This window comes from Danio rerio, chromosome 14, assembly GCF_052040795.2.
Source record: "Danio rerio strain M-AB ecotype USA chromosome 14, GRCz13ab, whole genome shotgun sequence".
Taxonomy (NCBI): Eukaryota; Metazoa; Chordata; class Actinopteri; order Cypriniformes; family Danionidae; genus Danio; species Danio rerio.
In genome coordinates, this window is record NC_141034.1 from 49,083,351 (window position 1) to 49,096,733 (window position 13,383).

The window sequence follows — 13,383 nt, forward strand, 5'->3', positions numbered from 1 at the left end:
CGACAGGTATTATTGACGTGGGATTCTTTATAAGTTCCTTATGTGTTTTATTTATTTTTTGTTTGTTTGATTATTTGATTGGTTTTCTGAAAATGTTTTATTCGGCCTTTGTGTCGCTTTACGTTACTGTGACTGTATATTATACGCAAACACTTCTGTGAATATACTGAACATATTACTTTTTTAACTGATTTTTTTGTAGGTTTTGAGGTGTTTGTTTGCTTTAGTGCAGCGGGAATGTGGACAGTGCAAACGGTCAGGTGGACTGCTGGTTGTCGTGAGAGCTCTGCGTGAATCACCTGCGACTTTAACCGGTAAAACACGAAGACACTACAGTCAAACTTTACTTAACGTTACTAGACATTAGTACGTTCTGTAAGCTTTTTGAGTGACTTAAATTGTTTGTATTTATATTACATGTATCATGACACGTGCTGTCAGGTAAAGTTTGTTTTATATTCACAAATTCGTTCAGTGACAACTTGTCCCTACTGAAAAAAACATCTTAAACCAGCCTAGGCTGGTTGGCTGGTTTTAGCTGGTCGACCAGGCTGGTTTTAGAGGGGTTTTGGCCATTTCCAGCCTGGTTTTAGCTGGTCAGGCTGGGAGATGACCAGCTAAAACCAGCGTGACCAGCCTAGCCAGGCTGGGAGCCCAGCCAAAACCAGCTATGTCCAGCTTAAACCAGGCTGGTCAAGCTGGTTTTACCTGGATTTAGCTGGTCATTTTCCAGTCTGACCAGCTAAGACCAGGCTGGAAATGGCTGGAAACCAGCCTGGAAATGGCCAAAACCCAGACACTGCCTATATTGTTTACTATGATACTTTGAATATCAATGGCCTGTAATCACATGTAAGTATGGCTTGAGACTATGAATTAAGTATGTAGTAAGACTTTATTATTATTATTTAACATTATTATTATTTATTTGACTGTGAATGTTGTACTCCATTGGCTGCTAATATGATTTCATTCATTCGTTTTTCTTTGGCTTTATCCCATTATTCATCAGGAGTCACCACAGCGGAATGAACCGCTAACTTATCCAGCATATGTTTTACACAGCGGATGTCCTTCCAGCTGCAACCCAGTACTAAGAAACATCCATAAAAACTCATTCAACCACATAAATATGGCCAATTCACCTATAGCGTATGTCTTTGGACTGTGGGGGAAACTGGAGCACCCAGAGGAAACCCATGCCAACACAGGAAGAACATGCAAACTCTGCACAGAAATGACAGCCGGGACTTAAACCAGCAACCTTTTTGCTGTGAGGCGACAGTGCTAACCACTGAGTCACTCTGTCGCCCCTAATATGATTTCCCTAATTTGCAGAGAATACTTTTCTGAAATCGTGAAAAGGTGAAAGTCATAATGTGTGAATATAAAACCAATTTTACCTCAATTTGTTGTTTACAGTATCTGCTGCTGGTACTTGGTGTAAGAAACTTTCCAAGCCTGCTTTGAACGGTGAGTGTATTCTTAGTAGACCACAAAACCAGTCATAAGTGTACATTTTTGGAAATTGAGATTTGTATATAATATGGAAGCTGAATGAATGATGTTTCTTAGCATGAGTCAATACTTGGCTGAACACTATTACAAATCTGGAATCTGAGGGTCTAAATCAGGGGTGTCCAAACTCAGTCCTGGAGGGCCGGTGTCCTGCATATTTTAGTTCATAACCTAATTAAACACAACTGAACCCTATTTTTACAGTTTATGAGCTGAACCAGCTCAATAAGCTCTTTCTAGGTATTCTAGAAACTTCCAGGAAGGTGTGGTGAAGGAAGTTAGAGCTTAACCATGTGGGACATCGACCCTCCCGGCACCCCTTGTATAAATCAAAGGTCTTAAACTCAATTCCTGGAGGGCTGCAGCTCTGCACAGTTTTGCTCCAACCCTAATCAAACACATCTGATCCAACTAATGTGTTTACACCAGACGCGGAACGCGTGGATAAATCACGATATTCGTGTGTAAATAGACGCGTAAACATATGAGCTTACTTGCTTCATTCGCGTGTCAAAATCTGCTTCATTCGCGCGTCAAATTCACTTCAGAACAGACACGTATTTGCATGATGGGCAGGGCTTCTGTCTGCCTGGTGGTGACTGTAGCTTCGTTGCTAAATGGCTAACATGGATTTTATTGAGAGAATATCTGTGTTTTTGTGCTTTATGAACCTTGAAAAACAGCGTTGATTCATTTGGAGTCATGTCTGAGTCCACTAGATCCTTTTAGAGGTGCACCCAGCTCTGTGAGCTCATAAATTCCTCCAGAAACTGTACCTGGTAGATGGAAGCATTCAGCGGTGCTTCCGACTAAGCCGAGCCCAGTTTGATCAACTGTTGTCTGTGTCAGCAGGAGGATTTTCCCCCGGGACACCAACAACCGGTTGGCGCTACGTCATAATCATGCCCCCACAAGAGCAAGCTCATGATTGGTTAACGCGGCGCGAATGTCTGCTGAAGTTCAGATTTTCGAACTCGAGTAACGCGCATTAAGTGCGTTAAACGTGCAAAACGCTCAATTCGCACCGCACCATTCATGCCGCAGTATGTCTATACGTGCCTTTGGATTGACTTGACATGTAAGGCCGTACTCACATTAGGTACAGTTGCCTCCAACCGGGCCAAAGCACGCTTGTCCCGTCTCCCGTCTCCCCCGACGGCCCGCACTCACACCACAAATAGGCCTCGGCACGCTTACGTCATCGCTGCTGCGCTGTTCAGTGAGAAGCGCTCTCTCACTCAGTAGCACAGTGGAGATTTCTCTAATTATATCGTTTCAGTCGTTTGTTATGCAGTGACATGCAGTCAAATATTTCGCCAAACAGTCCTTAGGGATGCGGTGACACGCAGTCAGATATTTCGCCCAACAGATCCACCACTTTTGGCGCTCATAAACAGTCATAAAGCCCTCGTGCTGCAGGAATGAGGAGGTCTGCTGAAGCCGCGCAGCTGTCGTGCTGTGAGGAGTTCTCGTCTTTAATAAACTACGGCAGTTTGCGTTCACTGAACAGTAAGAATGATTAATAAATCCATATGAAACAGCCCCTTAAAAGTCACGTCTCGCTTTCAGTTTCGGGCTTTGGCGCATTTTGCACTCACACACAAGCGTACCGTGCCAAAGCCCAAGTGAACCGCGCTCAGGCACACCTCTTCCAACCGGGCCAGGGCCGGCCAAGTGAACCATGCTTGAGCCCGATTCAGCGCACTTACACTTCTCAAATGATCCGGGAAACGGGCCTGGGCACGGTACGGATGGCATAGTGTGAGTAGGCCCTAAATCTCACACTTGGCGCTTCTTCTGCGTCTGGTGTGAATGCAGCATAAGACTGTTCGGAACTATTAAGCTGGTGTGAGTTGCAGCTGGTTGGAGCTAAACATTGCAGAGCTGTGGCCCTCTAGGAATTAACTTTGAGACCACTGGTCTAAATGAAGTGCACATTAGTAATGAATAATAGAATTTTGATCTATTTACAATAGTTAATTTACCTTTTTTATATTTTTTTTATAATATTCATATATGTTATTTACTTAATAATATGATTTTTGCCATAAAATACAATTCTATCATTTTGACCCATACAATGTGTTTTTGACTATTGCCCAAAATATACTCATTCAGCATAATAAATTAATGGTGTGTTTTTATAGATTTTTAAATGGATTTGTGGTCCAGTTTCACATACCGTATACACAGCTGTGAATAGATTCAGCTTCTCATTGGTTGTTATTCTTTTTCAGAGGCTTTGGAAAGGCTGTCTTTGCAGGTCTCACCTTGTAGGTCTGGTCATCAGGAAGAGCTTCAGACATTTATTGACAATTTTGGACGTTTGTTTTTCAGCTTTTCTTGCTATGTAAGTGCCTGGGTAATCATATGAAATTTGTGTTTAACAATTAGTTTGTGTCTTATTCTCATACTGAAGAAATATTGCGCTCGTCATATTACCGGTAGGCATATAGTATGAATAACTGGCCTTTTCTAAAAGGTCGGAAACACTTCTAGTCAGTCAGTGGAGGCTGAACAGATGAAGATCCAGAGGTTTCTGCACAGACTCAGTCTGGTTAATGCACAGGTGAAACCATTGACATTTATTTTTAATTACATTGAAATAAGCCAAAACCATTACCCTTAAGTTAAGTAATGTTTTATAAGGGTGTATTTTCATAATAATACTATTGCTTATTTAATTTTTTTAATTAATCATGATTGAAAACTGCTCTGGTTTTGTTTATTTTAGGTGAAGATCATCTTTGAGATTAAGACAGATTCAGTGACACACAAGCACATATTCAGGTCTTGCATCTTAATTAAATTATTAGCTGAAATAAAAATAAGGACTTGTGTTCACATTCAAGCTTTTGAGTAATAGTGTAAATAATAAAAACATCAGTAATACATATATTTTTATTTTACTTTGCTTATTATTATTTCATTATTTTTTTTGTTTTATTTAAAAATACATTTTGTGTGATAGTCTTTATTTTTTCCTTTACAGTGGTGAGAAAAGTAAAGTTTCAGTGATGGATTACAACATTTCTATGGACACTGCTTCATACAGACAGTCAGTTTCTGCAATGCTGTATTAAACAGTACAACTCAACCTCAATGACAGTTGTCATGATTATTGTCTTTCTGTGATTTTGAAGGAGTCTGCTCTCCAAATGGAGTCTGCAATCCTGTCCAGAAATTCATCAGGAATTGGGAGACCCGCTGAGCTTTGTGCTCCCCACGGACACAATAGAGGCTGGACTGTATGGAGAAATGAGTGTAGTTACCATGGCAACACTTGCACCCTGTATGGATCAGTATGCCAACTGGCCCACTCACCTCTCATGCATACGGATATCCTTTTCATACTGTTTGTCATTCAAAATTATTCATTCATTTTCTTTTTGGCTTAGTCCTTTTATTAATCTAGGGTCGCCACAGCAGAATGAACCTCCAACTTATCCAGCATATGTTTTACACAGCGGATGCCCATCCAGCCGCAACCCATCTCTGGGAAACATCCACACACACTCATTCACACTCATACACTATGGACAATTTAGCCTACCCAATTCACCTATACCGCATGTCTTTGGACTGTGGGGGAAACCTGAGCACCCAGAGGAAACCTACACGAACGCAGGGAGAACATGCAAACTCCACACAGAAACACTAACTGACCCAGCCGAGGCTCGAACCAGCGACCTTCTTGCTGTGAGGCAACAGCACTCCTGTGCCACTGCGTCGCCTGTCATTCAAATGTACAGCTATTATGCTTTTTCAGATAACTTCTAGTAGTGAAAGGTGTGCAAAGTTTCACAAGCCTACATATTTAACACGTTTACTTAATGACATGGGGCGGGGCGGTGTCGCCTCACACCAAGAAGGTCGCTGGTTCAAGCCTCGACTGGGTCAGTTGGCATTTCTGTGTGGAGTTTGTATGTTCTCCCTGTGTTGGTGTAGGTTTCCCGTCCAAAGACATGTGCTATAGGTAAATTGGGTTAGCTAAATTGTCCGTAGTGTATGTGTGTGAATGAGAGTGCATGGGTGTTTCCTAGTGATGGGTTGCAGCTAAAAGGGCATGCACTGCGTAAAACATATGCTGGAGAAGTTGGCGGTTCATTCCGCTGTGACAACCCCTGAATAATAAAAGGACTAAGCTGAAAAGAAAATGAATGAATGCGTACTTAATAAATGTACTTAATTGGGTGTCTGTAGTCATCGGCATTGAGCATCAAACATTGTGGTTGTATTGAGGCCTGGAAAAGTTTGGTTTGTGTTGTCGATATGTCAATTAGATGTTGTTTTCTTTGCTGAAAAAAACAAACCTCCAGAGGATGAGGACTCAAATTGATGCTGTAGAGCCAACACAATAATTGCTGTTCATATCACTGCGTTTACAAGTGCTGAAGAAGCTTCTAGAGCTGAGATATGGGAATAAACATTTGTTTCTAACATTGACCAATCAGAGTAGAGCGACACTCAGAGGACAGGGTTTAGAGTGAGCTGATCCTTGAACCAACTGTTTCAAGAACTGATGCCACAGTGTGTAAATTGTTTGGAAAATGAAAGTGTTTTGGCCTAATATAATTATATAAATATATTTTAGAACTTAAAGGGCACCTATGATGGAAAATAATCTTTTGTAAGCTGTTTGGACAGAACTGTGTGTAGGTATAGTGTGTCCACAGTCATATTGGGGTGATATAAAGACAATAAGTCTCTTTTTTAAAATTTCCTGATGTTAAAATAGGATCTTAATCCCTCACATTTTGAGGCCGACTGCAGCGTGACGTAGGAGTACCGCAACGTGTCTCCATAGTACAGCATATAATCATATCAACTTGACAGGACATGGGCAAAGCAACTGGGATTAAAAGATCTGTTCAGCTCTCTATGATCATCAATTATTTTCAAATCAAGAATGAGTTTTACGAGTTTAAAACGTTTTTAAAACAGTGCATGTTTGTAATGAATTACAGCGTTGTTGTTTTTTCGTCTTTATCAGCACAGCCGCATGTCAGTACAATTATAAAAGAAGATGCTTCAATCCCAGTTTGTGGACGATAAATCAGGTTTATTTTGTACATTAACATAACGGATATCCATACAACAGTGTATCCTGTCATATTTGCTGTGCAAATATTATATATTGCAAAGTTAACTTGCACGCTGTGTCTGTGCGTAAACTTTGTAACAATGTTGTGTGTGACTCATCGCAGAAAAGCTTAAATTAACTCCACAACAAATACATCAAATAATCATTGGGAAACTTCATACTTCATAGTATTTCTCACAAACGTTACGTGAGATCTGCTTTCTTCATGTCTGTCTGTTATCCGCCACAGCCAAGGCGGAGATTGAGGCACACTCTGACAGGCACGTGGGAACAGTGGGCAGGGAGAACTAGTATTAAAGGCACAAGCAACAAAAACAGCTACATAGTGTTTAAAGCAGAACATTCCAACTTTCTGAAAGCTATAATAAATAATCTGATGGGTGTTTTGAGCTGAAACCTTACAGACACATTCTGGAGACACAAAAGACTTATCTTAAATCCAGAGAAAGGGGTAAAATAGGTGCCTTTTAAACAAAACAAGGAACTTAAAAAAAAAAAAAAACATTGTGGCACCAAAAATGCATATGGTTACAGTAGTAGTCTTATGAGTGGTGTTATTTGCTGTATTATTATAAAAAAAAGTTAAAATATTGGTTTACTTAACAGTCATCACACATATTAGTGTATAGTCCATGTGGCCTGCCTCTAATGCAACAAGCACAGATGAGTTTCCTCCAGAGTTTGGCTACTTCACTGTCCTGGGCGGATCTCGGCCTTTCCAAAGTCTGCTGTAAAGAATCACAAAACATCCAGGGTAAATGACAGGTCTAAATGGGAAGAAATTGGGGTTGCTGAGAGCAAGTTCTCTCACTGTGTTGTAATTTTATGGATGGCAGCCTTGCTGCAAAGCATAATGTGCTACAAATCACATTGGATTTGAGGCTAGAGTTGTTCAGACAGTGTATATATCATTTAATTATGTATTTCTTTACAGGCTCTCTGTGTTCAGATGTAGAATTCTCAGTTGAAATCAAACGCAGTCAGGAACCACGATGTTGGGATGCTGTACAACAGAACAATGAGCCAGAATGCAGTCACGCTGTAGAACAGACTCTAACTGTGTTCATTTTTGCTCAGTACACGGACCCCTTCCGCTCCCAGATCACAGACTTCATAAGTGAGCCCCTTTTGATTGCTCTGTTACATAGATGTATTTAGATTTGTCTTAAAGTCCCCATGAACTTAAGAATTTACAATGTTTATTTTGCTAGAACACATTGTTAGTTTTAACTATTTTGCAAAAATCACATTTATAAGGGGTTTAAACACAGTTGTGTGGTAAGAGTGTGTGACTATATTCAGCATTTTAATGTTAAAAATGAATTATTTCTATTTATTAGTCTGCAAAAGCACTTTGACATTCTCCCTGTGCCATCAGAGGGGGAAAACCCCACCCATTAGTGACAATCTCTCCATCATTAGCATAGACAGCTCTGAGTGAGAAGCAGCCGTCTGCCATTAGAGTTTTTACACAGTACCTGCTGAAGATAATTTCAGTGACTAAGAAGCATTATAAATGTGGAGTTTTGGATGCACAAATGAAAAAACACTAGTCTCCACATAATTGCTCTGAGCCACTTCTTTTGACATTTTTCATAGAGGATGTTAGTCCTGTTTTGAATCTGCCAATATGCTGAGACATAGATGTTTGTAGCGCTCCTCTAAAAAGATCACAATCTCATTTGAATTTAAAGCAACAGTCACCAAGAAGCACCCTTTGATCCAAAGCCTAATAGGGTCAGTTTTTAAAGAGTTCATTCATTCATTCATTTTCTTGTCGGCTTAGTCCCTTTATTAATCCGGGGTCGCCACAGCAGAATGAACCGCCAACTTTTCCAGCAAGTTTTTTACACAGCGGATGCCCTTCCAGCCGCAACCCATCTCTGGGAAACATCCACACACACATTCACACACACACTCATACACTACAGACAATTTAGCCTACCCAATTCACCTGTACCACATGTCTTTGGACTGTGGTGGAAACCGGAGCACCCGGAGGAAACCCACGCGAAGGCAGGGAGAACATGCAAACTCCACACAGAAACTCCAACTGAGCCGAGGTGCGAACCAGCGACCTTCTTGCTGTGAGGCGACAGCCCTACCTACTGCGCCACTGCTTCGCCAGTTTCACAGAGTTATAAACCATTATTTGTAAATATTGTAAGCTGAAACTTCACATACACACTCTTGGGACATTAGAAACTTGTGTTACATCTTGTAAAAAGGGGAATAATGTGTGCCCTTTAGGGTAAACAATTAATCTGTGTTAATCCAGTGAACAAAACTGTTTGGAAAATGTAACCATTTGCTTCCACTCTGAAACGGCAGTCCTTCTCTGATTATGTCAGTTTGACGGATTGGGTGAAATATGCTTAGCCACTCCCCTCCAACTGTTAAATTGCTGATGAGAGGACGAGCACAAAAATCTAACCCCAACCCGCTACCCAATATTGCATTTCAGTTGGAAATTTGTCATCGTACTTAAATAAAAAGTCTGCCGCATGTTTGTTCACGACAAATTAAAATTTACTTACTATTTATGCCCTCAAGAAGCTCCAAACCCTCATAAGTTTCTTCATACAAAAGATGATGTTTTGAAGAAAGTTGGTTGTAAACATGCACGATAGAAAAAAAACTACTGAGGTCAAATTTTTTTTTTTATATGTTTGGGTTTCAAGAAAAGAGTGAAGAGAATGAGCGAATGGTGACAAAGTTTGTATTTTTGTATGAATAATCCATTTAATGGTTTAAATATATTCTTTTTGGATGTGTCAGGCAGCGAGGAGGTTTTTGAGAGACACTTGGATGCAATTCTTTGGTACAACGAAGATCAACTGAGGGCGACTCTTCAGTCTACCATGAAAAAAACACTGAAGAGATTTCAGAAAAGACATGCAGTAAGATTTGTTTTTGTTGTTGTTGTCATTGAGTTTACTACACTGCTGTTCAGAAGTGTGAATTTAGTATTTTCATGTGGCAAGCATGCATTAAATTGACAGTAAAGACATATATAATGCTAGCTGCCTAATAATAGCACATTTAGCTGTTAATAATTGTAACCTTGGACTATAAAATCAGTCATAAGGGTCATTTTTGTAAGATTGAGATTTATACATGATCTGAAAGCTGAATGAATAAGCTTTTCAGCTAGGATAAAATCTGGCTGAGATATTTTAAAGTATTTGAAAGTGTGCAATCTGAGTGTGCCAAAAAGAAAAGACTAAAACAAATTCACCTTTAAAGTTGTCCAAATTAAGTTTTTAGCAATGCATATTGTTTATCAAAAATTAGGCTTTAATATGTTTTCAGTAAATTTTTAATGTCTTCAATATTACACATGGTATGTCTTCATTATTATCCTAATGATTTTTGGCATAAAAGGAAATATCTCTCGTTTTTGACCGACACAATGTGCAATATAAGACAGATTTTTTTGCCACAGGGTCACAAAAATGGTTCTTTTTAACTTTTAATTTATCAAAGAATCCAGAAAAATAAATAAATAAATAAATAATGATAACATCTCAGAACAAGACATGGATGGATGGATGGATGGATGGATGGATGGATGGATGGATGGATGGATGGATGGATGGATGGATGGATGGATGGATGGATAGATAGATAGATAGATAGATAGATAGATAGATAGATAGATAGATAGATAGATAGATAGATAGATAGATAGATAGATAGATAGATAGATAGATAGATAGATAGATGTTATCTTGTTAATGTTTCTTACATGAATTTAATACACTAATAACCTGATTTAAAACAATGAGACATGATTTAAAACAATGCTAGCAAGCTTTATAAGGTTACTAGCATGATTAAGCACAATGCTAACATGTTTTAACATACTGATAACATGTTTTAAAATGAACTGTGATAATATTTTACAGTATTACTGTTTTAATGTATTTTTACCACCTTCTTTTCTCACAAGCCTTTGGTGAGCATAAAATATTTCTTCCAAAACCCTTAAAAGGCTTTGCGACCCCAAGTTTTGAACAGTAGTCTAAATGGAGCAATTGTGACACCACAGCTATTAGTCATTGTTTAAACAGCACTGAAGCATGCGTCTTTTCTGTGTGTCCTTAAGGGCAGGCAAAGGTTGAATTCTACCATACCCATTGTCTTGAGCTCAGTGAACAGTATCATTGCCGGCAGCAGCAATGGAGAGTTTCGAACAGCCTGCGTTGATAGCATGAGGGTATGTTATATGGCTATAATTCATACTGGCTCCAAAAACACACACTTTTATGTGTCATTTCACTTATTCTTAAGGAGGTGCTTTTGAAACTTGTGACATTTGTTTAAAAAAATGGGTTTGTTTTAGGTCAAGAGCACCTGTGAGTTACAGACATCACTGCGACAGTCTCTTCAAAGCATTGTGGATGGGCGATTTACTCCAAGGACCAAGTGTAGAAAAGAAAAGGTGCTTTCACAAGTGTTTCTTTCATTTCTGCATTCATCAGTTAACCTTCTTACTGAATGTTTGTGATTGTAATGTGTTTAGAAGGTGACACAGGCTGTTTGCTCTCAAAAAAGGAGTCCTGACATCTTGGAAGAGGGTAAGTTTTAATTAGTTCAAGGAATAGTTAATATTATTATATTAATTTAATGTTCATGTGTCAATAATTCAGCATACTACAGTTACTGGGTGACACGGTGGCTTAGTGGTTAACACTGTCACCTCACAGCAAGACACAAGGTCACTGGTTCGAGTCCCAGCTAGGCCAGTTGGCATTTATGTGTGGAGTTTGCATGTTCTCCCCATGTTGGCATGGGTTTCCTCCGAGTGCTCTGATTTCCCCCACAGTCCAAAGACATGCGTTATAGGTGAAGTGGATAAACTAAATTGGCAATGGTGTGAATGAGTCTATATGTGTGTCCCAGTACTGGGTTGCAGCTGAAAGGGTATCCGCTGCGTAAAACGTTTGCTGGAATAGTTCATTCCGCTGTGGCGACCTCTGAGAAATTAGAGACTAAGCCGAGGGAAAATGAATGAATGAATGAAAATTTGTCTTCCTAATTCAAGTCTTTCGGCAGCTATTGACATTAAAGCAGCACACACATCATTTATAGTTGTCTGAGATTATTGTGTTTTGATTTATGTTTTCCAGCATTTGAAAATCCCCCATTACTGTCTTCTAAGAGGATTCACTGCGATCTTGAATCTTCAAGTTTCATCTCTGAGAAGAGGCAATGCACAGAGCCGTTCTCTGAAGATTCAGACACAAATGAGACATCAGACTTCCAGAAAAGTCCCTTTTCTCTTGTCCATCTTCCTCAGATTCAACAAGCCAGAATGACTGAAGACAAACCCTCAGTTAAACTGATAAATGAACAGGTTGATACATCTATAGCTACAGTTTAAGTCAGAATTATTAGCACCCTGTATATTTTTCCCCAATTTTTGTTTAATGGAACAGAATTGAAGGATTTAGAGTATGAAATCAGCATAAAACCAGAGAAGTTTTTTTTCAACACATTTCTAATCATAATAGTTTAATAACTCTGTCGTCTGACTTGTTTTTTGGTCCTCAATCTGGCAACCTGCACTTGCGTTTGTTTTGATCCAGGAATGCAATATCTAGTTAAACCACTGGTTGTCAAACTTACATACTGCATCTTTAACCATCTTTTAGGAAATATAGTGATCAAAAATAAAGTGAACACTATAACTCCAAGTCCTGGGGCTAATATTTGTGAATTCAACTGTATATTAAATGCTGTAAAACGCACATTTAATCTGTAGCCCAGCTCTGTCAAAAAATATGTGTGTTGTGTGCATGTCTGAACTGTTTTTTTTTTATGTTTTTGAAGGTGGAGGAGCAGTGGCTTCAAGAGCTGGAAAACTTTTCTGAATGGGATTAAAGAAAAGGCATTTGAGATGACTTTTTTTCCAATGTTTTGTTCGTGTCCCCAAGACCATAAAAGCCATTTACATATTTTAGACCGATAAACGAGTAGTAAACTAATAAACCTAAGTAATCCCAAATTAAATAAACATTATAATATTTATATTTTATTTATAAATATTCTATTTTGTATTTTGCTGTCTTTGTGTCTTTCTTTTATTATGTTTTTGTTATATGTTTATGTATATGCAGTATACAAGTTTTTGGTATATATTTAGTAAATGTGTACATAGTTTTTTGTATTTACTTTATTTTGGTTATAGTTTAGTACATCAAATTCAATCAAAATAAAAATAAATATAACTTCTTGACATCAAGATTTTCTTTACAATTATTTTTCAGTTGACTTTTATTTAATTTTAAGTACCAGAAATAGTTTTAGTTCTAATTATCCACAAAAACTTACACTAATATAATTTTTATTTCGTTTTTTTTAAATAAAAAAATAGGTTTATCTTTTTTTATGTAAATCATTATTTATTTGTTTATAATTTAATTTATTTATTTAATATTTTCAGCAACAAAAGCCAATTACTATGTAAATACAACAGATAAAAGTATAGTACAAGCAATACAGGTATTACTTTTGGCACCAAGAGACCATTTTAGTGCATAATTAGGTTTATCTACGCGCTTATAATTATGTTTTTGCGCATGTGGGATTTTTTTATTCATAGTGATACATATTTTTTTTTCCTTTCATTATTATTATTATTACTACCATCTATTATTAATATTAATTTTTTTGTTGTTGTTTGTTTGTTTTTGTAAAATTAAGAACGTGAGCTATTTTTAAATCCTGAGCATCTCCAGTGAGGGGCTCCTCCACTA

General features: G+C 38.2%; 1 protein-coding gene across 1 annotated transcript; it reads left to right on the forward strand.

The window, feature by feature from the left end:
• The first annotated feature begins 4,017 nt into the window (after positions 1 to 4,017).
• top6bl (TOP6B like initiator of meiotic double strand breaks) lies at positions 4,018 to 12,519 on the forward strand. The gene is made up of 12 exons (NM_001135145.1): positions 4,018 to 4,087; positions 4,253 to 4,308; positions 4,511 to 4,576; positions 4,662 to 4,857; positions 7,238 to 7,376; positions 7,557 to 7,739; positions 9,401 to 9,522; positions 10,731 to 10,841; positions 10,968 to 11,066; positions 11,148 to 11,202; positions 11,755 to 11,981; positions 12,458 to 12,519. The coding sequence occupies exons 1-12, from the start codon at positions 4,040 to 4,042 to the stop codon at positions 12,506 to 12,508; spliced, it is 1,353 nt and encodes a 450-aa protein (NP_001128617.1). The 5' UTR covers positions 4,018 to 4,039; the 3' UTR covers positions 12,509 to 12,519.
• Positions 12,520 to 13,383: the final 864 nt, after the last annotated feature.

Coding starts and splice junctions, on each gene's coding strand:
- top6bl (NM_001135145.1), top strand. CDS start 4,040: ATGAAGATCCAGAGGTTTCTGCACAGACTCAGTCTGGTTAATGCACAG. Junction 10,842..10,967: donor CCTGCGTTGATAGCATGAGG/GTATGTTATATG, acceptor GGTTTGTTTTAG/GTCAAGAGCACCTGTGAGTT. Junction 11,203..11,754: donor TCCTGACATCTTGGAAGAGG/GTAAGTTTTAAT, acceptor TATGTTTTCCAG/CATTTGAAAATCCCCCATTA.